The 25,948-nt window shown below is 35.0% G+C and overlaps 2 protein-coding genes across 9 annotated transcripts in view; one reads left to right on the top strand and one right to left on the bottom strand.

Annotated features, from left to right (window-relative positions):
• LOC134840599 (F-box/LRR-repeat protein 2-like) overlaps positions 1 to 25,948 on the top strand; it is a 382,029-nt gene that overhangs the window by 207,694 nt on the left and 148,387 nt on the right. The gene's annotated exons all lie outside the window — the stretch shown is intronic.
• Positions 1 to 25,948, bottom strand: part of LOC134839469 (neo-calmodulin-like) — a 41,960-nt gene that overhangs the window by 1,583 nt on the left and 14,429 nt on the right. For 4 of the 8 annotated variants that reach the window (XM_063855027.1, XM_063855031.1, XM_063855032.1 and 1 more), the window contains exons 3-5: positions 11,805 to 11,837; positions 6,927 to 6,990; positions 276 to 400 (exon numbers count right to left, since the gene is read on the bottom strand). In XM_063855027.1, coding sequence (XP_063711097.1) covers positions 276 to 400; positions 6,927 to 6,990; positions 11,805 to 11,837 — 222 coding nt within the window. Of the gene's footprint in view, positions 1 to 275; positions 401 to 6,926; positions 6,991 to 11,804; positions 11,838 to 20,321; positions 20,572 to 24,413; positions 25,083 to 25,724; positions 25,764 to 25,948 lie in introns of those variants that run through there. The other 4 variants (XM_063855036.1, XM_063855035.1, XM_063855034.1 and 1 more) reach the window with 4 other exon arrangements.

Raw genomic sequence — 25,948 nt, 5'->3', positions numbered from 1 at the left:
ACTTTTACCGCTTCACGGCCGATAAAAACTGTGAACTCTTTTGAACTACGACATTTTTGTGACCAACGACCAAACGAACCGGAGGCTTTTGGCGCTAATAAGCTTCAACTTTTCATTTTCGTGCTAATATGCAATGAGATTGATGGGGATCTTGCGTCGAAAATATAACTTGAAATGTTGGAAACGTAAACCACTATCATATGTCCTCTACAGGTGTTATTGCTGTTGGAGGTTTGGTAATTATTACTGATATCGATAATGATGATTATACTGACCGTCCTTGTCGATTTCCTCGATCATCTCCTGCAGTTCATCCTCGGAGGGGTTCTGGCCCAGTTCCCGCATCACTTTGCCCAGCTCATCAGTCGAGACATTCCCATCCCCGTCCTTATCGAAGATCCTAAACACGGCACAACACATTGCATGCATGCACGAACGAACGCCACACACTCATATAACAGAACAAACAAGGCATAGCCAATCAGTCAAGGGAGTTAAATTGATTTCGAAAAAAAACGTTTATTTTTTTGAAAGTGTTTTTTTTTTCGCTGTTAGGGAAAGGGCTCGTCGAAGATCATCGTAATGTATATTCGTAATTAATAGCTTAGATAATCGAAAACAATTTACTTCACCAGAATAAACATCTTAAAGAAATGAGTAACATAACGTAAACTCATTTCTTCATCCATTCCCTGCAATTTATTGGTCTGAGATGAAAAAACTTCAAATGATTTTCCTCGACACAGAAAAAAATTACTAAAATGTTTCACTGTAGCGTGAAACAAAATCATTATGCTAAAAAACTTGATAGGAACGGCATGTTTTTAAGGTAACTGTTTCGGCAAAAACAAAAACAAAACCAGACTCCCTTTGTGAAAATGAAAAACGGTTTTTGATTAAAAAAAAACTCGACTTTCAATGCAATTCGATTTTATACGTAATCATGAGTCAATGTCTATGAAACTGTAAAAATACTATATAAAATGCAAATATGCGAATATGCTTAAAAGCACGGTTTTGTTATCTCCAAAACTTAAGCCTGTCAATGCGATGAAAGTTACAAAAATTACAAAAAACACTACAACTCAAATGAACCTGCTTTGAGACCGTAACACAGCGGTGCTAAGGAATAAATAATAATCATAATAATGTAGTTCCTGTGATTCGCAGAGGAGCTATCAGTCGGCCTTAACAATCCTGTCGAGGATAGTCCATTTGTATTATCTCCCCACACTCCAGACTGTGTTATAAAACTTTGAAATAGTAATATATACAGGACCGAATCTAAGTTTTTCTCGAGGGGGTGGCGGATTATTGTGCGAATCGATGAATCAATGAGTATTTTAATGACGAAGATCACTTTAAAGTTTTGAAGTTGTCAAATAAACTGTCAAAAAACTGCTCAAAACATTCAAACGTAGAGTTTTTCCGGTATCTAATCACTTACAAATTGTTACGTTTTTTTTTTCATTATAAATCTGCTGGAACTTTAAAAATTTAATTTCGATGGTAACTATCCCAGACAATTTATTTGTGAGGTTCTTGTCACTCTGTATGTGGGTTTTTAGATCCTTGTTTCGTTTTTTTTTGCTAACAAGCTTCGAAGCAATTGAAAATTTCAAAATTCACCAAGAAAAATCTGGCAGTCCAGGACTGGTTCTCAGTAAAATAACTAAAAAACCAGCCCTGGAATTTTAAATCAATAGAGGAAACACAGGAAATCCCTACAAGTCACTGTGACATGATTTAAACTTTCTGGCGTAAGCTCAAGGCTATGTTTAATTGTTGGATATGCTACAACTTTGGATCTACGTTGGAATTAAGATGTTCAAATGATTTTGATTATTAAAGTTACATATTAGCTTGAGATAAAAATAAAATACAAATTTGTTCAAAAACGAAAAAAAAAAATTTAGAGCCTGGTGCGATGCATGCAACCATAAAATCATCTGTGAGCCGGATTGACACTTTTCATTCTTCAGAAAAATTGCTAACAATATTTATTCTGAACTTTCAATTTTCAGACTCCTGTAATTTGACGGATACTGACCGCGTGTAAAACTCTTTTCGGCTTTGAGCTAAAGGTTTTAGTATTCTGCAGATGGCATGGACAGTTTTGTCAAACATTGTTAGTTAAAAAGTTAAAAATTGTTAGATAACACGCTGAGCTCAAGAAAAGAGATATGAAGCATTTTAGCAAACAGTCGCTGTATTTTTCTGATGATAGTAATCATAAAAATTCTGTCTGCAAAAAAGTCAGGTAAAATTTGAAACGTTTCTATGAATTAATTGGGTTACTGTCTACTTAAGTTAATTATCAGTTTTATAATGAAATCAAATCAAAGATGAAAAAATTGAGTGGAGAAGATGAGAAAGATGAGAAAAATTTGCAGAAAACTGATTTTGAAAATTTGTATTCCTAATTGATGTAATATGAAACGTTTTTGGCTTATTCTGCAAACTTTGTTTCCCAAATAAGTGAACCTATAGCGAGGAGTTCATTTATGTTTGCGATGACGTGAAGCATCAAAAATCGAGCGCCAATAACTGAAATGTACGCCACGTTATTGTAGATCATTCTTCGGATTTTCATAATAAGGAATAAACCGACAGCAGTTTTAACTTTTGCCGAAATAATTTTTTTAATGATCCCTTAAGGACATCTATTAAGAGGCAATTACCATAGTGGTACCTTGAAATCGTCAGATCGTGTATTCGATCTCATGCCATAGCAATGATAGCGTGTGAGGACGAGCTCTCCTGCCGAAAATTGGCTGCAATAGTGGTACCATGTGAAAGTTCTAGACGCAAAAAAACGGTCTTGAGTAGCAAAAAAAGAGCTTTGCTCAACAAAATAACCCATTCAGGAATGTTGGGAGATAACACAAAAGGACTACCCTCGACAGGAAAAATAAAGGCTGCTGATAGATCCTCTGCAATTCGCAGGAACTACATTATTATTGAATCTTATTGTATCGATTGTAATTGAACTTGAATTCTATTGAATTAGAATTCAACCTGAAATAATGTCCTCATTGAATGTCATCTTTCTTGCTCGTGCCACTGGTCTTGTTTCTAAAATCATGAAGAAGTAGGCTTTGCTCTCATCGTCTTAGCAGATGAAATTGCTTTTCTTGCCGTTTGTGTTCAGTTTCCGTCTGTTGCCTCGTTCCTGATAGTACGACAAGCAACTGAACGCACGCAAAAAGTTCTTTTTTGATGGTTTTCCTTGGTTCGTCTCCATCAGTGAACAGCGCTTCCCATTACTGGACGTGCGACACATGCTACAAACCCTTACATTTGTCGATATAGTTTAGACTCAGAACGTATTCGGTGGCTTTGCTTCAACCAGCAGATATCGTTTCATCTCGGCGATCATTCTGTTGTAGATCTCTCTGCTACCCCGTTCTGATTAGGAGTATTGGGCACTTTAAACTCCTGGAAATCTAGAGAAAGTCTTTTAATCACTTTTGACTGACTAATACTCTACTCAATTGTCAGTATGGAGGCTCTTTGGCCCATCATGTTCAGCCACAAACTCTTGAAACTTCAGTTGAGCATCACTCTTCTTAACCAGGTAATTGACCATGGCCAGCCGACTCAAGACGTCGATGAAGCTCAAGGCATAGCGTATCTCACGCAAGATCGGTACTAAAAATATCTCTGGATGTCATTGAAAACCCGTTGCTCGCTGTTGATGCTCTACTGTAGGTTTTGTTTGACAATGTTGCTTCCTGTATCTTGGAGGAATCATCTTGCAGGACAATTTTTTGAAGTTACGCAAGCTCCTGCTCGTTGACAAGGTGGCCAAGTTGTCGGTGCCACAGCATTGCATCACTGGTCAACCCATTTGTCTTCTTGACTAGAGTCATCGGTTGCCTGAACTTGCTCCTGAAATAAAGCTTACCTCGCTGCTTCACAGGTAGCTGTCCAACATCAACGCCAGTACAATTGAGGTATCTGTGGTAAAGCTGAAGCGCGACCCTCTAGTCACCGCTGAGTACATACTTATCAAGCTCACATTGCAGCTTGTCACAGATAGCACGTCGTAGAAAAAATAGCTCCCCACAGCATCTTGGCAGTGTGTGATATCGACATCCAGTGATCCCCTGTCCGCAATCCTTGGCAACGCGCCGATGATGTTCGCTACAGTTGTCCTTCTGTGCCAGGTTTCAAAGCCAGTAAAAGCAGTCTTCTCGCGCGCCATATGATCAGAGCACCCTGTATCTACAATGAGGTGGTCTTCCTCATTGAAGTTGCTCCTCATTGAAGCTGCTTTGTTCGATTAGCTGCATAGAGAACTTGACAACCCACTGCGATTTCTAGATAAGCAGTCTCTAGACATAATTCTTTATGATACTCTTTTTTGAACATCCATTACTTGACACTATTTTCTTCATTTCCTCAATTTGCATGACTATGTGACCACGTCCAGACCCCTTTCCACATCGAGCCTTGTCCGAGTCATCACAGACAGTCAATCTGTTTATAAGCTCTGAAAACATCTTGGTTTGCTGAAAGTTCCCCTGCATAACAAAATGCTCATTGCCGTAAGCCAGCCCATTGATCACAATAGTTTTGAAGTGTGTCCATCATTTCCTCTCCAATTTTGTTCAACCGAGTCATCAACTCTTGGCTGCGAACAAACCAATCATCGAAATCCTACGCTGATTCCAGACGTAGCTTCACAGGCTGACCTCCTAGACTAGCTAGCGTTAGCTTTTCTACACTGCAAAACTTCTATTGATGCAGCTTCCAGGCTTGCGTCACATCGCCATTGCCGTCTGTTCTCACGCTGTCGTTCTTTATGTACATGAAAATTGGGTTCTTAAGCACAAGACCCATGTGGAGTATCACTGTTTCGATTGTCTTCCTTCTGCTGCACCAACACTGCTTCCACGTGCATCCTGGTGTCATAGGCTGCCTGCTGATCAGGATTGGATTCTCGAAGAGAGTAGGCTCAGCCTCTGGCGAATCATCACGCCTGTTATTCTCCTGAACAGGCGCTTTGTGTGCATCAGCACCACAAAGTTTGTCGACCACGCAAAATTTTGACAGAAATTTAAAACAAGAAAAAATAGAAATCTGGGCTCATAACTTGTTAAGACTCAGAGTTAGAACATCAAGGAATAAAAAGCTGGTAAAGTGTATAAAATGACATGACAAACTAAGCATCACTGAATTATTATTGATCATTTTTTAAATTTGTGTTCACTAGGGGACTGTGTCTCAGTTTAATCAGCTTGGACTAGTTGACCTCCAGCAGATAATTTTGCTTAACTAATCTGTCTGACCTTAGCGATACAAACTCTGCGCCCAGTTTTTGAAGAATCGTTTTTTGTTTCAGCAAAACGAAAGCTACTTTGCGAAAAAAAAATCATAAGAAGAATATTGAAACCAGATTTTCAACAATTTTTAAGCAACCAAATTTTTTCTGTAAAACAAAATCTGGTTAAAAATTTTCTGAAAAAGACTTCAATCGTTCACCATCTTCCACAGATAAGATTTTTATTCACCATTGAATATCCAGAAAAAAAACAGACTTATTTCTACTAGACTTAAAATTGCTCGCTGGTTTTTAAATTTTTTTCCATTTTGTTTTCTTCTTTTTTTTGCTGTAATCGTAGGGGAGCCAAAAGTTTGGAGCTCAGGGCAAACTTTTAGCCACGCATTCTTTGTGTTGCAAGGACAAGTGATATTCGAATCTACAACATTTTAACTTTTGGAAGACAAATTCAAAAGGCAAAAGGTGGAAAAAAAGTTTGATAAATACTAGATAAATTTGATAAAAATTTGATAAACAGCAGATTATATGCAGGCAGCTTTATCTTAATCACTGTATTGAATGGAACAGTATCGTCGCAGTGGCTATTGGTTTTTGATTTAACTATTTTTTTTCTCACATCAGTAACTTAAAAAATTAGTCAAAAAGCTTTAGAGTTGAGAAAATTTTACGTTGACTCACCCAAATTTTTCCATTCCACAGAAAACTCGGCGTGAATTGAAGCCTTCAACCAAAGTAAAAGTATGAAGTATACTCAAGGAAACTTCAAACAGATCTGTTGCTTAAGCGAAGCGTGCAATATTTAGTTACGTTTGGTTAGTTCCAGTTAAAACAAATCAGTAGATTTGTGTCAGTTTGCTGCCGGATTGTACCCAAACTTTTGTAAGGACTCCAAGAAAACAGTAGTTTTAAATTAAGTATGGAATGAACGCTGGATTATGGAGCGAACCCAAAGCAGCCTTTTAGAGAAGCACCAACCGCGTCAACCTAAATTGTCTAAAACTGAAATTTTCTTCGCAATTTGGGTTGATAATATTTGTAGATGCTCTAGACTTAAGCTAGCAAAAAAAACATGAAACAACAAAATTTCGTTCCCCAAACAAGACCCTCTCACTCTTAGGAATTCTTCACTTGATCACCATGTTCTTTCTGTACTATTTGGTGACATCCATTAGTCTGAATAGGGAATTGTTTGAATCGGGAAGTGTTTGATTGCACTCAAAAAAACTCTTCTCCAGTCGTGGGTAAAATTTCTCCAGCATTTAAAAAAAAAATTTATTTGTGTAATATATACAGGACCGAACTTTGAGATTGCAATATATATACAGAACTTTGAAATTGTAATATATACAGGAACAGGACCGAATCTAAGATTTTCTCGAGGGGGTGGCGGATTATGACCACTCCCAGAACACTATACAGACCCAATTTTGACAAAAGGTTCTCCGCCGCAGGGAAATTTTTTGAAAAAAAAAAACAATATCGCGGTTTTTTCGGATCCCCTTCAAAATTAGTATAAATTAGCTCCAAATGCACCTCTTGAAAAATTTGAGGTTTAGTCGGCCGAAAAATTGGATAAAAAAATATCCTTTGATTGGCGAGGGTCGAATCCGCCCGGGTTAAATATATATTAGCTACTCACTTGAATGCCTTGCGGAATTCCTCGATCTGTTCGTCTGTGAGATTCTTCACAGCTGTCTCGCCGTCTAAAAAGGAGTCGGAACAATCTGCGGGTTCAATCAGCCAGGGTCCATAGTAATGGCTCCCACTCCCACCCCCTGTCACTTTGATCACCTTAGTAGTTGTGGCTCCCGAGGAAGCCCCCTGCCCGATAGAGGAGGAGGGGGCGGAGGAGGAAGGGGAGGAGGGAAGTGGCAACCCCCCTTTACTACTGGTACTTGCACCAGCCGTAGCCATACTTATAACCACTCAAACAGTTATGAGATAACTCACCAATTTAAAAAGTAATTAGCTTCCACTTAACTAATGAAGTAAAAAAGTTGAAGATTTACTTAAATGGTAAGTTTAATCAGGAAAGCTACGGTCAGCTGTTTGTAGTGTATAGCGTGGTAGAGTCTTAGCTAAAGATTTGTGATTGAAGGGAGGCGCTTCCTGGCGGACTTTTATTAAGTATGGCTCAACACTAAGACAGTAAGTAACGTAAAATTAAGTTAGCTAGAAAGATTAAGAAAGAAGGAAATGGCGCTACTCCAATCACTCTCAATCAAAAACAGGAACCAGAAACAGAGTCGAGGAGGGCGGTCGCAAAAGGTGAAGGGATAAACAGTAGTGAGAAATTAAGGGATCTTAGAATTCAAGTTTTTGTCTGTGATCGATGAGTTTTTAATAATTCGAAAAATGGGCACAGGTTTTACATATGAAGAAGGTATATGTAGACTAAGTAACAACAATTACGATATCTAAGTAAGAGTCTTAAATAGACAAATTTTTGCAGTTTTATGATTCTGTCACGTACACTTAATGAGATAATTCAGGGAAAAATCGCTTCATCAGCCTTTTTTATGACCAAATGGAGCCACTAAATCATTTTTGAATTGAGAGTTAAAAATTCCAGCAAAATATTCAGTACGAACATTAAATTAATGGCCTGAATGTTTGCAAAATATGAAAATTTAATGCTGTTGTTGTTTGTTTTTAGCTATAGTAAGTTGCACATTAACATTAAAGATTAATTATTGGTACGCGAATGACAGAAAATGGTATAGAGCTGTGAGCACGTTAGCGCCGCTTTCACCATAAAAGTGATTTTATAAAAAACGTATGCTAATGTTGTATTTTGTTTCAGGTGTTTTGCTAGTAATGCTTGGAGAGCAGAATGAAAATTTGAAAGTGTGTTGGTGCTTTATGGCTTGTTTGTTTTGGGCTGCGGGTGAAATATATATTCGATCGAATTCACGGCTTTTTCCTTGCCACAATATGGGCTAAATAAACAGGAGTAAAAGGGATGCAGTAAAATATAATAAAGAGTTGAAAAAAAAAGGTTGGGAGAATGGTTAACCTCGAAGGTGTGTTATACAAATGTATTCTTGCGTGTCATTTGGACAAAGTTAACCAAACAAGAAAAACCATTTTAATCAATAAAGACTAAAAATCCAAATGAAATAAAACTGTAAAAAATGTCGTTTAAATGTAAAAATCTAAAAAAACTCTCTCGTTTGCTAATTATTGGTTCGGTTTAGTGCAATCTTCTGCTCCCTCGGTTTGTTGCGACAATCAGAATATTTGAGAGGGTAAAGATGCAATCACTTTCCACTTTTCGCCTCCGACCGCTAATTTAGCCCTTTTCTTGCTAGGGAAAATGGAAAGAAGTTGCATGGTAAAGTGAGCTCGAAATCCTCAACTACTCTTTAATCATTTTCATTCATCTCTCTTAAGGCCCTTGTCTCATTCCGATTGTCTTTGAGTCCCGGCGATCAAAGCTGAATAGGAAACCTGAATTAAACGTGCTATTTTATTCCTTTTCTTCTACAGCGAGAGATAAGAAGTAAAAAAAATAAAGACAGCATCTTATTGTTAAGTTAAGTTGTTTTTTTTTAAAAAGTTTCCTCAAGGAAAGAAAAAATAAAAAAAAATAAAAATCACAGCAAGAGAAAAGAAATAAAGAAATTAAATAGAGCATCTTGTTGTTAAGTTAAGTTGTTTATTTAAAAAAGGTAACTCAAGGAAAGAAAAAATGAAAAAATAAAAACCACAGCGAGAGAAAAGAAATAAAGAAAACAAAGATTAAATTCGCTGAAAAGCGCGTACGTGTGTCTTCGACATTGTAAATAAAGTTTCGTGAATCTTTTTACTTTGTTGCATTTATTGGGCAGAGTAACTTATGTTTTGTTTTCTTTTAATTTTATCTGCGCAAAGCCAGGTATCGCATTTCACAATTAAACACCAGGAAGAATGATTGGTATAGCATATTAAAACCGTTTTTGCTATTTGTGTCGAAAAAATTACGGAAATTGAAGCCATTTTATTCTCACTAGAATTCATAGATAGAAAAACCAAGGTAGTAACTAATGAATTTTCTGGTGAACGAAAAGCAGTGTGTGAGAAAAGTCGAAAACTGAAAGATCGAAACAAAGTTCACAGGTTTTTGAGGCGGAAATTTCATTTATCAATGTTTTCATTTGGCGTAATTTATCACAGTGGATTTTGCTCTGAAATACCAAAATTTATGGCAGTTCGTTATTCTTTGTTGACTTGTAATCTCCGAAACTTACGGTTATCTTATGTATGAAATGAAACGTTGTCAATCAGCCAGCTACCCAAGACCGATATACCTCAGAACCAAAGCGAGGCAGAAATAATTGTGGTTTTAATCTTCTGTGCTAACGAGTTGGTTTGAGTTGTCAGACAAAACGGATTGACTTAAGGCAAGAAGGGATGAAAGCAAAATCCGCTTAGAATTTTACTCAAATCAAAACGGCTCAATTTGTTTTGCTTACTTTGGGCTCAGAGATTCAAAAAACTTCAAACAAATTTCCCAGTGATGAGGACAACTGGTTTGAAGATTTTGATTTTTCGTCTTGATTCGAACAAATAAAAGCCAGCGAGCACGCTTACATTCGCTGATTTCAATGATTTAAAAGCTCACAAAAGCTTAATTAAAAACGTATAACTTAAAATTACTCGAGTAAGGCTAGTTACGTGGAATCAAAATATCGAAAGTTCAAAAAACTGCAAAAAAAAATTGAGAAAATGTTTCATAATTTTTCTTATGATTTTTTTTGTGTGCTTTTTTAGTCATTTTTCTACAAAAAATGTAATTCGATTTGCTTATTTTAGTATGACTGCCAAATATGCTTAATCTCTAGTGTTTCGTTCTGCTCTTTATTACAGCCACGCCAAAAAAACGACACTAATTTGTAAAAAAAAAATTTGTTGTATTTATGCAAGACTATGGTCGGAATAATCTGTGCTATTTTCACAGTAACCAGCTATCCTTAATTTTGTATAGTAATTGTTAATTGATCCGATAGTTTCAGCTTAAACTTATCGATGAAAGGTGCCAAAGTTAACTGGGTAATTGACCCGATACTTTCAGCGTATTTTTAAAGGACTACACAGAGCCAAAAAATGCCAACTTATAGTGTAAAATTGTAATGCAAGTTTTGCAAAAAATCTAAACTTTTGATTCAAATTTTCCTGCAGTCTAGATTTGATCTAAATTTTTTTTGCTTTTGAGAAAACTTGTAAGACTTTGAGCAACTATTGAAATGTATTTATCTAAAGTTTTTTTATATTAAGTTACTTTAAGCTAAGGCCAGGAAAAACAAAATTTTTAAAATCAATTCTTGGCAAAGTTAGCTGGAATGGGTAATTTTTTTTTATAACTGGCAGCTGTTCTTTCTCTTAAAGCGGTTGGAGCAGTGTGCCAGTTTTGCTGACATATCTAATGCCAGTTTTTTGTTTTGTCTCGCTCTTATGATGCCCGATTAATACCTTCACATATGAAATAAGAGCTGCGGAATTCCAGCAAAGTTTGGACGTTATTCTTAGAAGAGATGGTTATACCTTATTCAAAAACACCTTTTATCTTGATAGTCTGGCTTTTTCTCAAAATAAAACTCTGACCCGCTTATTTGTCTCGGCTTCTTTCTGAATGATTTTCTTAAAATCTGGAAATTGGTCATCATAAATTCAGGTTAGAAAACAAAGACAGATAACGCCCTCTTCCCCTCAGGAGTTTGACCCCCTCACACTAACCTAAGGGTCTCCCTTTATTATTACTGTATGACATCCATTTTCGGCCAACCATCTCTAAAGTTTTTCTGTATTGCCCCCGGCGCCAATAAAAACTAATTTTGAGTAGAAGCATCCGCCAAAAAATGCGGCATTTTTCCGTCAAAACTTTCAAAACAGTGTCCAAAAACAGCGCAGAAAATTTTGTCAAAATAGGATTTTTGTAGTGTTCAGAGAGAACCCAGAAAACCAATTTGTTCCACCTACAAAAAAACCGCAACTTCTTGAAAGTCCCCGCCCGAGAAAATCCTATATACGCCCTGTAGGCAGTAGCGAGTTCAGGGGTTTGGAGAGGGGGGAGGGGGCGGGGGACGGACGCTTTTTTCCTCAGGGATTCGACCCGCTGACTATCCACAAGGTCCCCCCTTTGGTGCTATTTTAGAACCTCCATTTTTGGCTGGCAGACCCTTAAATTTTTTCAAAGGCACCTTTGACGCCAAAAATACTTTTTTGAAGGGGGAGCGCCTTTTTTGGCCCATTTTTCTTTGACCGCAAGAAGGTCTTTTCAGTGATTAAGGAGCGCTCGGAAAATGAATTTGGTCGACCTAAAAAAAAGGTCAACAAAATTTTTGAAAATTTTTTGTAAATCCACCCCCCCCCCCCCCCCCACGAGAAAATCCGAGATCCACCCTGCCTGCGGATAATGCCTAGAAAAATTAACAAACACACAAAAGTGACATGAAAGAAACACGTGAAAGTTGAACTCTCAAAACACAAGCGATTATAGACACTCAAAATAAGAACACAGATTTAGTACCCAACTTACCATAAATAACGGCCTCGTCGAGTAATGTCGTATCTGCAGACATAAAAACAATTTTAGCTTAAGAACTCGGCCTGAACTCTCAGCGCTGTTCTTTACTCATAATTTAGCAATCAAGATAAGTAATCATGATTAATGTATTTTTCAGCCCTTATTTGCAATCAAATCATATGAAATTGGAGTACTGAATCAATAAATCCACCTTTATTTTTTTTTACAATTTGTATCAAAAAATTTAAAATCAGTAAGTTAAATTTGCGTCAAAAAACTTGAATTGATTTTTATAATCATTTTTGGGAGTTAAACCTACGCCAGAAAACAGAAAAAAAGCAATGGGTTCATTCTTTTAGAGAAGGGTTTTGAAAATCAATTTCTACACTTAATTTGCTGTATTTGGAGTAGTTTTTTTAAACAGTTAGTTGCATGATTTAGTTAGTAACACCACATTCTTAAATTCGTTCCGAGTTTCGATGGAATATTTGTGCTCGATGTTTTTCCCAGACCAAATTTGATCACTTAACTAGCCATTTTTGAAAAAAAAAAATTTATTGCCATCTGACAGGTATTGATTTCATAATAGATTTCGTGCTTTTAACACAGGAAAGCTTTCCAAATTGACTTGACGCAAGCTATTTTTATTAATTAAACGTTACAAATCCCTAAATACATCACTTTTCCCACTTTACTAGTCCTTAAGCACTTCACTTTCCTCATCGAACACAAATATTCCGTCGAAACTTGGAATCATCAGGTAGCTTAAAAAAATTCATCGCTATTCTTTTGTTAATTTCTTCAATTTCTAAAAAAGTTAGAGCAAAAATTTTTTCTTATAGGTTACAGGGCAATTGGAGTATTCAAGTCTTCGCCCAAATACGATTTGTTAGTTATTTTAATATGAACTTGAGTAAATTAATTAGAATTTTGTGTTACTTATTGCGTCAATGAACTTAATCTAAAAGTGACGTAAGTTCTTGCAAACAAATTGAGACGGTTGACGCAACTCTTATTTCCCAACATTAATCAAAAATAAGTGAACTTGAGTATTTTTTTTGATTCTGAGCATTTTCGTCATCGAAACTTTCCTAAACCCCAATGAAAACATCGGCTTCCTTAGCTGAAATAAAAAATGCGTGAATAATTAAAACATATCAGCGTGAATAATTAAAGCGGGTGTATAATCCCGTTCTCGGAATCTTATTAATTTATTCGTTAGACAACCTTATTAATCATACTATTCACTCTAATACTAAAAAATGTACGATTCAATATTGGCTGTTTGATGAGGAAAAATGAAGTTCAAAATTTCAAATTTATAGTTAATAAAAAAATTATTACCAACATTTATTCGATTTTAGTTAAAAGCAGTTCATGTTTTTCGAAATTTTTCAAAACTTGTTGCCAAAATTTGTGAAGTTTATGATTTGTAAGATGAAATCAAAAACTCCAAAAACTAACTTCAATTGAGGAAAAACTCAATCAGTTAATGTAAGCCTGCTCACTCGCTCAAAATTAGACAAAAAAATGTAAGCCTGCTCACTCGCTCAAAATTAGAACACTATTTTGTAACTTTTAAATGTCGTTCAAATCACGACTGAAAGGGCTTTAATATGATATATCACTCAACCTAGTCCGATGATTTTTTATAGCAGCTGATTTTGCGAGGGAAAAAACTAAAACACAACCGAAAACAAAGTTCCTCCCCATTTTCAATGGTCGCAACACTAATGGTTGGAAGATGCGAAAAGTATAAAGTCCTATCGAGTTCTGTAAGTCAAGGGAGAAGCATGCAGACTAAGCAGAATGGTCTGAGAGCAGAAAGTGCCTAAGAGCGGCAAAACAACGTTTGTTTTGAATTACATCAGCGAGTTGATAAAACAAGTAATATTATTGGCAATTTTACCAGATGAGTTAATAAATAAGCAATAAATTTCATAAATCTCAGAGAACCTAAAACAAAAACTTTATGAGCTTTTTCGGCGTTATATATATATATATATATATATTGAAATTATTGATAAAATTATTTTTTTTGATTCTGAGCATTTTCGTCATCGAAACTTTCCTAAACCCCAATGAAAACATCGGCTTCCTTAGCTGAAATAAAAAATGCGTGAATAATTAAAACATATCAGCGTGAATAATTAAAGCGGGTGTATAATCCCGTTCTCGGAATCTTATTAATTTATTCGTTAGACAACCTTATTAATCATACTATTCACTCTAATACTAAAAAATGTACGATTCAATATTGGCTGTTTGATGAGGAAAAATGAAGTTCAAAATTTCAAATTTATAGTTAATAAAAAAATTATTACCAACATTTATTCGATTTTAGTTAAAAGCAGTTCATGTTTTTCGAAATTTTTCAAAACTTGTTGCCAAAATTTGTGAAGTTTATGATTTGTAAGATGAAATCAAAAACTCCAAAAACTAACTTCAATTGAGGAAAAACTCAATCAGTTAATGTAAGCCTGCTCACTCGCTCAAAATTAGACAAAAAAATGTAAGCCTGCTCACTCGCTCAAAATTAGAACACTATTTTGTAACTTTTAAATGTCGTTCAAATCACGACTGAAAGGGCTTTAATATGATATATCACTCAACCTAGTCCGATGATTTTTTATAGCAGCTGATTTTGCGAGGGAAAAAACTAAAACACAACCGAAAACAAAGTTCCTCCCCATTTTCAATGGTCGCAACACTAATGGTTGGAAGATGCGAAAAGTATAAAGTCCTATCGAGTTCTGTAAGTCAAGGGAGAAGCATGCAGACTAAGCAGAATGGTCTGAGAGCAGAAAGTGCCTAAGAGCGGCAAAACAACGTTTGTTTTGAATTACATCAGCGAGTTGATAAAACAAGTAATATTATTGGCAATTTTACCAGATGAGTTAATAAATAAGCAATAAATTTCATAAATCTCAGAGAACCTAAAACAAAAACTTTATGAGCTTTTTCGGCGTTATATATATATATATATATATATTGAAATTATTGATAAAATTCACGATTTTAAAACTTGTTTCATCGATTGGCCATTAAAGTTTTTTAATTGTCTTTCTTGTTCCTGCTTTTAGACCTTTTTTTTACTCTAAGGCCATTTTCTCACTGACTGGCTATTTGTCGAACTCGATATATTTGTCGACCACCGTGAGTATTCAAAACAAAATATAATGCTTATGGGTTTGAAAAGCTACAATCCGGCTCACACAGGGGCAGATTTAGGGAGGGGGGATGCGGATGCTCCCCTTATCAGGGATTCGACCCGCTGCCGACTCAAAAGGTCCTCTTGGTACTATTTTGAGATATCCATTTTTGACTGACGAACGCAAAAGTTTTTAACAGCGTCTTCGGTGCCTTTTTATACTAATTTTTAGGTGCGAGCGCTCGCGAAAAAATGCAATTTTTTGGTCAAAATTACTAAATAAGGCCTAGAAATTTCTAGATCCGCCCCGGGGTTCACATAAATCAATTATTTGTTCAACGTGGCATCAACGTTAGTATTTGTGCATTATTTTGCTCAGTTGGGTGCGCAGAAACTTTTCTAGGGGGGAAAAAAATTTAAAAAATTGGAACTTTGCCGACTTTTTTCTTAGGGTCGACCAATTTGATTTTCTGAGCTCACCGAAAGTATAATAAAGACCCTTTTTGTCAAAATTTGTCTCCACTGCAGACAATTTTTTAAAGAAAACAATTTAAAAAATGACGTTTTGCGCACTTGTAAAATATATTTGATCAAAAAATTGCGTCCCCCTCAAAATTAATTATATTGGCGACAAAGGCGATAATTTTATGATATTGAATCCTTTGGAAACATTTGGCAACCAACCAGATTTAAGGGGGGAGACGAACGCTTCCCACCTTCCCCTCTCGGCACGCTACTGATTTTGCAGTTTAATTGCATGGCAAGTGGAAGGCTCCGAAATTTTATTTTTTTTTGCAATCAATGTGACTGTTCAACAAACGATGCTGCATCACATTTTTTGTATTGCTCAGCATTTGGAGGGGGAGTAATTGTTGAGAAGATTAAGTTAGTCGAATTTTTGACCAATCAGAATCCAGCAAAATTTGAAATTTGCATAGAACGCTCTAGTGCTAATTTACTGCTTTTAATTATATGGGTGGCAATTCTTTAGCAGATACTATCGGGGTGGCGATTGCTGAGTATATCTTTTTTTTTCTTGCGAAAGTATCGACACGCTGAGACTTTGAACCTAAAAAATTTGATTTTAAGGCACACAATTGCGCGCTATGCATTTCATTGTTCTGACTTGTGAAGAAAGTGACAAATTACTTGTGCTCAGGGTGATTTTGTTCTACAGACAAATTTCGACTTTTTAATTTCCATTTTTGACGGGGTTGTCATACATCATCTTGAATGTATTGTTGTGCTGAGCTCAAAATTTAAAAAAAGATTTCACCTCCGATTATTTTTTGTAAAGTAATGGAGGCTTAAAATTTGCCATTTGTACGGCAATTTAATCCGTCTTAGAATTTGTTCCAAATTGGTTAAAGCAAGCTAATAGTCATATTTGCTATGTTACTAGGAGCAAAATCTATAACTTTGTATTTTATATGGTTTAATTTTTATAAAAATCTCAAATTTAAAATATTAAAAGTTTCGTTTTTTATGAAAAACTCATCAAATGTTTTAAATCAAAAACGGCTTTACAAAACTTATAAGGCAGTCAGAACATTCAAAGCTTCGCCCTGATGCAAGCAGTCTTTTTATTTTTATCGCCAAATAAGTGAGAGCGAGAAATTCTGTGGTGGCAATTCATTCTGCTTGCCAGTAATTTTTTGAATAGATCCCTTTGATTCCTCAAAAGACATCATTTAAATATATCACGCAGTAATTGATATCGTTTGTGGGCGCAAAAAAAATCAGAAAAAAACTCGAATTGTCTCACCTTAAACTAATTTGAGATAACTCCGATTAAACGAAAATTTTTGGGTTTTGTTCTGAAATGAATACTTTTTTCATTCATGTTGGGCAGACTTCATTTTCAATAATTGCACACTGGGATGAATTTTAATTTTCTGTATACTTCATGATTTTCAGCAATTTTTTAAATCATAAATATCAGAACGCAATTTTCGATGGATACGCAATTTTCGAAAAACCGAAGTTAACGACGTTGCTTGATGTATTTTGCTTGATGTTAAAAAATGTAATTCATTTACTTGAATTAAATTTGATTCGTCCACTCCCCACTCTACTTTGACCAGAAATCGAAAATTTAGTAACAATATTTCTCAGCGTTGAGAAAACCTCAAAAAAAAAATTAGTTTCTCAGCGTTGACAAAAAAAATCAGAAAAAACTCGAATTGTCTCACCTTAAACTAATTTGAGATAACTCCGATTAAACGAAAATTTTTGGGTTTTGTTCTGAAATGAATACTTTTTTCATTCATGTTGGGCACGCATCATTTTCAATAATTGCACACTGGGATGAATTTTAATTTTCTGTATACTTCATGGTTTTCAGCAAAATTTTAAATCATAAATATCAGAACGCAATTTTCGATGAATACGCAATTTTCGAAAAACCAAAGTTAACGACGTTGCTGGATGTATTTTGCTTGATGTTAAAAAAATGTAATTCATTTACTTGAAGTAAATTTGATTCGTCCACTCCCCACTCTACTTTGACCAGAAATCGAAAATTTAGTAACGATATTTCTCAGCGTTGAGAAAACTTTGCTAACATTTTTAGGTGCAAACCAAATAATGATTCATAACATTTTAAAAAGATGTATCACTTCGGTATCTCCGGCTTCAATTTGTGATACCTGGACGGTGAAAAAATAAAAAAATATTATTCTGGCAAGCTCGAACCAGATCATGGAACATTCAGGATTTCCTGTTTTTACTAGCAATTCTTTTCTATTTTCTAGCTGAACTTTTATTTGTAAAAACAGTAAAAAATGCTGAATGCAAAAACACTGAGCAATAGTGCCTACTTCAGCAACTATTTTGAATATTCCTATTGACCTTTAACCTTTCTCGGATGTCTCGAAAAGACTTTTAGGTATGCATTAATGATTTTAATTAGTAAATGATCTGATTTGCGTCGATCATGTACTGTTTCAAAAGTTCCAAGCCTCTGATAAACACAAAATTTATCACGGTGCAAAAAAATTCAGATTCAATCAGTCGTTTATAACTGCTATTCAATCAGATAAGCAGTAACTTAGATGAAATGTAAAAAAAAACATAATGCTTAAGGTCATTTTTTTTCAAAATTTTGAGATTCCACTGAAAATTAAGAATTAAGAAAAAGGTCAACTTAAACCACTTTGATCATTAAAAAATCAAATCATCTTTTTTTTCTCAATTTTGGATTACAAAATGGAGCAATAACCTTTAAGTTTTTTGCAAGAAAAAGTTACGCAACAAGATAAATAAACAAAACAACTTTGATTTTTTGCGGTTCCTGCGAAGCGCAGAGGAGCTATCAGAATCCCTGGCCCCGAACCCCCTTCCTAAATTCGCTGGTAGTTATTAGTATTATTTTTTGACAAATCAAAAACCTGTACTATTTCTACTGAAGTGAATGCGTATTCTTGATCTATTCAAACCCTAATAAATGTCTAAGCTCTGCCTTCATTATCGCAGCCATTTTACTTTTGTGGATACCCAATAGAGATTTCTTAAGAGCATTTACTGTCATTCAGACACTCAACTGTATATCGGCTGGAGATAATAATATTTACTTTTTTTGTAATAATAATTATAATAAATTGTTTCCAGGCTAGAATATCAGTAATAATTGTTACAAAACCGCATGAGAAACCATTGAACATTAGAACTGAAAGTTAAAACGTTCTCCTAATTTCTCAACTACAATTTTCCTCGGTATCGACCACAACGCAAAAAAACTCAAAAAAGAGCGAGCTGTTTTAAGAAATAAATTTTTTAAAAAAATATGAAAACAAACCTGTTGAAAATTTATTTTAAATTTCCTAGCTGTATATCATGTTCGAAAGATCTTCATTGTTCAAAATGACTCTAACTAAGAAAAGATGGATTTTTTTGAGGCTGTTTTGAACTTTTTCTGGGTAAACTTATCCTGCTTTATTCCATAATTAAAGACCCAACAAAGCAAATTTATTATTCATATTTGCGGTGAGTTCTATGTTCTGTAACTTGCATCAGCCGCAACATTTTTGAGCCTTTTCTTTGTGTATATTTTACTTGGGCATTTTTCAAAAAGTACATTGCGTAAAGTATTTACTGGGCAGTTTTGTTGAATTACTTTAACAAACGTTTTCGAAATTTCAAAAATATTGAGTTCAGTAGATAAGTACATTCTGTTTGTTTCTCGAGTTAATCTTTTTGAGACGAACTTACTCTCGAAGAAAATTGTTCTGAGCATTTTTTTCAGGTCATCATGTAAATGTTTCAGGACTTTTTTTTCGCAGTACCACATATGAAAACTCCATATGAAACGTTAGGTTTTAGAACTGCTTTATACGCCATGTATCAACTGTTTTTCATTTAAAAACTTTTCATATAATAGAATCAACCGCAAAACTAGTTCAATTTTTACCTGAGAGAAGAAATGTGATTCTCAAAATTCACATCATTTTCAGAATGATTTCACATCCTTTTGACATCAGTAACTAAATGATTTTCTGCTTTCGATCTCATCTTGATTTATTCGCGTTTGAGTATCAATTTCTGTTTCAATTTTTTGAAAATTATTGCTTTTTTCGGTATTGATAGTGAGGATCTTTTTTGCAGCCAAATTGCAATTTCGTTGAGTGTTGTGTGATGCTTTTGAGCTAATAATTCATTTGACACTGAAAACAAATTTGCAATTAAAAATGCATTAAGAAAGTCTGAAATTTTGCTGTTGTGAGGATAAATTAGTTTAAAAAATAGTGAAACGAAGTGGACCTAAAACTGAGCCCCAAGGCACTCCAAAGGAAAGTTTCCAGTGATGATTTTATTTTACTAAGATACATAAGCTGTAATCTGTAGTCAAAGTAGGATGTAAAAAACTAGAAGACGTAATCCATAAGAGTAACATATTTCCTGAAACTGTATATGATTGTCTATTCCGAAAGCCTTAATACGATCAAGAAAAGTACTTGCGTTGATTTTTTCTGATTCTTTTGATACTACGGCATCAACTGAGCAAAGTTTTAGTTTTCAAAGTTTTAACCCAAAACAGAAAAAAATTGAAATTGGTCTGTAGTTTTTTGGTTTACGTTTAGATACCTCCGTTTGAACCAGATTTACTGCTGCAGTTTTTAAGCACGCTGGGAAATAGCCTTTTCACAACACTTTTGGAATAAGTCTTTCAGCTATGGGGCAGTTTCGTTAATTATTGATCTTAAGAAAAAACATAATTCAAATTGAAACAATCTGTACGATATTTTGATTTTAATGTAGCATTGATTTATGTGTGCCCCTGGTCTTTATGCTGACATTTGAGCTCCGAAAGTTGACAAGTGAGCCAATGTCTGATTTATAGCTGTTATAGACGAAGAGTTTTTCAGGTGATATGAACTTACCCGCCTTCTTGATGGGCATCGTTTTTTGTGAGAGCTCAAGTTTTCTCTTTGAAACAATAATGCATAAGTAAAAGCTGCTCTGAATCTTTGAATACAAGTTGAAAAATCATAGCTTTCAAAAAACAGTCAGGGGTGGATTTAGGGTAGTGGCACGCACACCTCTTCCTCAGGGAGCCGAAACCCTCACTAACCAAAGCATTTTCCTTTGGCATGGTTTCAAGACACCCATTTTGGCCAACCAATTGCGAAACTTTACAAGGTGCCTTCGTACCTTCGAAGCTACTGTGTACTATTTTTTTATGTGAGCGCGAGCAGAGAAAAATCTATATTTTTGTCAAATCCTTCAAACAAAATTTGATCATTTTTACACAAAACTGCCTGTGATCAGTAGCGGATTAAGGGAGGAGGGTAGTGAAGGGTTGGTCGGACGCCCCCCGTCTCAATGATTTGACCCCCTGCCAACCCAAAGAGTCCCCTTTGAACTGTTCTGAGATATCCATTTTTGGCTGACTGATCCTAGAGTTTTTCTAAACGCGCCTTCGGTGCCAATATATACTAATTTTGAGTGGGGATCAAAATTTTCCAATAAAATGTCCAAAAACGTCTTTTTTGGTTTTTTTTCAAAAATTTGCCGGCGGCTTAGAAAATTTTTTCAAAATGGGGTCTTCAGAGTGATTTGGGAAAGCTCAGAAAAAAAAGGTCGAAAAAATTTTCGACGTTTTTCTGAAAATCCTAGATCCGACCCTGCCTGTGATTCAGAAATTGTGGGCGAAATAAGGTCTTTTTAGTGTTTTTTAGAACCTCGGATATTGAATTTGATTGACCTAAAACTAAAGGCTTTTGACAGTTTGCCCTCACTTCCCCAAGATTTTATATCCGCGCCTGTAAAGAATCATTAACTCTTAAGCCCTGTAAATGCCCAAAATTGGTTCAGAAAATAAAAGCAGTAATATCGGTTATTGATCTTTGGAAAGTTGCTTTGACAAAAATGGCGGATCTTTATTAACCAAGAAGACTGCGAAAATGTCTCAGCAAATTTATATGACACAACTACAGGTCATGCTCCCATACAACATTGGATGGGGTCTATTTGTATGGTTTGATTAACAAATCCAGCAGAAATAAATTCTATTTCATAGCCCACCAAAAGGTCCCTGTAGTTGTAAAAAGACATGGGGCGTCATTAAAAGAGATAGTCATAAATTAAACAATTTGAGCTCGTTCAATTTGCAAATGTGATCCAAATAGAAGACAAATGGAGCGCTATGATACAAAAAGTATCTGTAGTCATTCAGGCGTAGTAACCAGTACTAACTAGTAGAAAAACACTAATAACAATTTAATTAAAACGTAATTTTTCTGTAAGAAGCTATTTATATAGTTTTCAATAAATTTAAAATTGTTTTAGTCTGTAGTGGCTCAAAGAAAAAAATTGTTTACGAAGTAAATAATTTAAAGTCGTATTAGTCGAAAAAATTGCTGTTGCCCTGTTCAAGAAGATGTGCATTGTATCAGTTTTTAGAGCTCTCATCCCGGCTGACCATAAGCTGCCTTACACAAAACGGGACATATTGACACAAATGAGGGGAGGGGGGGTTGAAATTTTTTTTAACCCTAGAAGTTTTCTTCAGTCCTTCATAGTTTTCTTAGATTCTTATCAGCTAGCATTTCGTCCCCTGAAACACACATATCTGCTGTTTCCTCCTGATTTTTTGTTGGGTTGATGTTATAGAGACCCAGGTTGACCCAAAATTGCGTATAAATCATTTTCATATAATTTTATACGCAAAGAAAATCGTATGAAAACTTGAACTTTATAACCCTTTTTCAGGAAATTTTTTTGTTTGAGACTAGAAATAGTTTTCCGACTGAAAGTTTTTTTAAATGTTCCCTCAATTTTTGATCTATTACTTGTTCCCGCTATGAGGTTCCATGGATAATAATCGATTATCCTATAATTTCATGGTCTCCACAAAATTCTAAAATAATCAATTATAATGGATTAAAAGTTGATAAGAAAACGAAAAATTAGATATCACTTCATCCATAATAATCGATTATAAACAACTTGGTTCTTTTACAATTTCCGGCCACATTTAAATTTCAGTTTTGAAAAAACTGTTTTAACTTTGTCATTGTGATGATTCTTTGGGGGAGGTTCTCATGCTTGAAGGACCGAATGCTTGAAAAATTTCAACCTATCAAAATCGCCAAGCGTTCTTATTGGCTAAATGCCTTTCTCACAAAATCGAAATCAATATTAACAGAAAATTTTTTAAATCAGTTAAAAATAATCAAAAATATTACAAATTGAGGGTTACAACCGCAATACTATTCAGATAATAATCAAGATTATTGAGGTAAAAATCATAAAAAATTTCTCAGTCTTGAAAACTCATCTACTTATAATCTAATCGGTCAATATTAACACTAATGGCCTGGATTTATTTTCTCACTTTGAGATTTTTGCAAATTATTTTGAGATTTTGAATACTCAATTCTGATTGGCTGAAAGTAAGCTAAAATTAATTTCAAGCCTTCGGTCTTTCAAGCATGAGGGGCGCCACCATGCTTTGCATGGTGAACAAACTGATTATTCTGAATAGATCTGTTCTTCATACCTTTCATCATAACACCCACGCGTTTAGCCATAATCACACATAATACAACTAACGAAAAATTTAAATTTGAAATTTGGGGGGGGGGGTGGAAAAGAGCCATAGATGTTTATGAGAAACGGTTTAGATTTTCCAAAATTTTGAAAATAAATGTTTGAAAATTGAACGCTACAATCGCTAAATTGTGTTTTACATTTGGCTTCAACTACTCTTTTCTAAATCGGCTGCAGCTAGTATTGTTTTTTTCTACTTTTTTTATTTTTGTCTTCCCTTAAAAACTTCACACTAAGTTAAACCACCATTATTATTATTAGTTCACTTGCCAACATCTCCCCTCCCCGTCACTTACCATTTACTTACATTTACCTTAAAAACACGAGAAAAATACCGTAAACGCTTGACCCCACCTTTCCACGAATGCACTTTTAACCCCCCTGCAGACACTTACACCACCCCCCGCCCCCCCCAAAAAAAACTTATGAGATGAGTGCAAGGGTGTGTGGGGGTAGGGTATGTGGGGGGCTTGGTGGGGGTAGGGTAGGTGGGGGGGGGGGGGGCTTGGTGGGGGTGGGGGTAGAAGGGTGTGAGGATAGGTGGGGGGTGAGGATAGGTGGGGGGTGAGGGTTGATTGGTTGGGATAGTTTTGCGTATTGAGGTGAGGGTTTGGTGTAAGCTTGGGCGTGTTCAACTTGGGTGTTAAAATCGAAAAGAACTGGGTTCAAAGTAGAAGAGATATGCTTTTGTGATTGAGGAAAAATTAAATAAGAGTGAGTAGGTTTAAAAATCGAGTAGCTTGTGAGCAATGCAGAAAAAGCTGCAAAATTTTCAGAAAATTTGCAAAAAATTTATAGATATTGTATCCATTATAATCCATTATAATGGATTTTAAATGAAATTCAATCGATTTAATTTCCCAAAAAGCAATGAAATTTTTTGAATTACATTCGATTGCGTGGTCCCAAAGTGTAATTGTAATCAATTGTTAACCACGAAAATGATCGATTATGATACATGGAACCTCACTGCGAGTAGTCACTTTGCAGCCTTGTAAAAAAACGCTGAGCATACAATTTTCAAGATTAGAAATTTTATGATCTGATAAGAAATTTTTGCATAGACACCATTATATTACCTTGTCATACAATTCGATACCAGTAAAATTCTTGCATGAAATTCGCTTCAACAAAATTGTTTATCACACAATTCTATTCATGGTGTCTATGCAAAATTTTCTTATCAGATCATAAAATTTCCTATCTTGAAAATTGTATGCTCAGCGTTTTTTTACAAGACTGCAAAGTGACTACTCGCAGTGAGGTTCCATGTATCATAATCGATCATTTTCGTGGTTAACAATTGAGTTAGAGCTTCAAATATTTTAAAAAGACTAAAATCTGAATTGAAAAAAAAAGAAATGTTTCAGAATGAAAAGATAAAATTCCGGGTGATGTTTTTCCAGAAAATATATACTAACCCATTAAATGGTCCAGTCCATTTGATGTTCAATTGACATTGAATAATTCAGTTGGCTCTCAGTAGGCAGATAAAAAGAACAATTTGTTTTGGGGCTCTTTGGTCAAGCGAGACAGAAATGAAGCCTTGAGAAGATAATAGAGAAAAGGAAATGGGTAAAAGTATGCCCTCGTCCAAAATGGTATTATTTTCAACCAGAGACAAATCAATTTGAATCTATAATGGTACCAACTAACATAAACAAGAAAGCATAAATATTTATTTCAAAACGCTATCGAAACTTTGATCAAAAATATAAAGGAGGAAATCAAATCAGTTTTCACGACTTGTGTTTTTATAATGTGAATGAGCCATAAAAATTTTTAAAAAAATAAACTGAAGTCAAAATTTGTTATAAAGCCAAAAAATCTGGGCATTTTCAACATCAAATCAAGTTTAATAGGTCAGCTAAATTGATTAACTGTTTTGATGCTCTTTCTCGAAATTAGGCCGATTGAATTCCAGCCCAAATATTTAAAAATTTCAGTCTAGAGCGAAGGAGGGGACTTAAACAAATGCCTTCAGGTACTCACGCTCTTAAGGAAACAGACCAGCTGAGACTGGTGAAAAGACAACGGTAAAAATAAATTTGAAATATATCCTTGGAAGTGTGGGCGTGGTGAGTCTTCTGGGAAGACTCTACAAACTTTTGCTCCTATTTTTTCGATTCGGTTTTTTTGCTATTCTCCCCAGGCGGTCTTGAAAACGCACAGTTTTATACAAAATTTAGTTATTTCATACTCTGGACATTTATTGTTCCCAACTAGCATGAACAAGTGGGTAATATTTTTGTGTTCGAAAAGTTATCAAAAAAAGTAGCGGATTTGGGTAGTGTTTTTTGTTCGTTTTCTTCACAATCGTAATGTGTTACTAATAAATCTTGGGGTCCTGTGCGGGGGGAAGGGTTTATGTTCTGATTGGAGATTACTAGAAAAAAGAGTTGGAGAAAAATTAATATTTTTAGAATATACATGTGTATGATAATCCTGAGTATGGGTTATAAAATGTGATGTAACCAATTGTCTTTTTGGTATATCTGTCGTATTTGTATATTACTTCAGTTGTTATAAATGGTGGTGGTAGTGATTGAGCTGTTATATTTGGCGGGTTTAATGGGTAGGGATGTTGAGTAATGTTGTTTAGTTTAACCGTGATTTCAAATTTTAATTGTAGACTATTTTGTTGGAGTATTTGGATGTTATGATCACGAATGTCTTCGTGGATGTCTTGTCGATATTCTAGTCAAAAGCTCATAAATGTATAAATATTTAACTTTTTCATATAAGCTTTTTTGTAAGGAAACACTTAACGGTAGCCGATATAATTGGTGTCTAGTAACGCATTAGATAGCGAGATATTTAAAATAGTGCAATACATGTATAAAATAGGCCACATGGCCTTTTATAATTCATGTTTTCGAAAAAACATGTTTTGGTTTTTGAAGTGAAGGCATCTATAAATCCAAGGTAGACTGAAAAGTGTAGTTAGAAAAAAGTT

This window comes from Symsagittifera roscoffensis, chromosome 2, assembly GCF_963678635.1.
Source record: "Symsagittifera roscoffensis chromosome 2, txSymRosc1.1, whole genome shotgun sequence".
Taxonomy (NCBI): domain Eukaryota; kingdom Metazoa; phylum Xenacoelomorpha; order Acoela; family Convolutidae; genus Symsagittifera; species Symsagittifera roscoffensis.
This window is presented reverse-complemented; position numbering and strand designations above follow the sequence as displayed.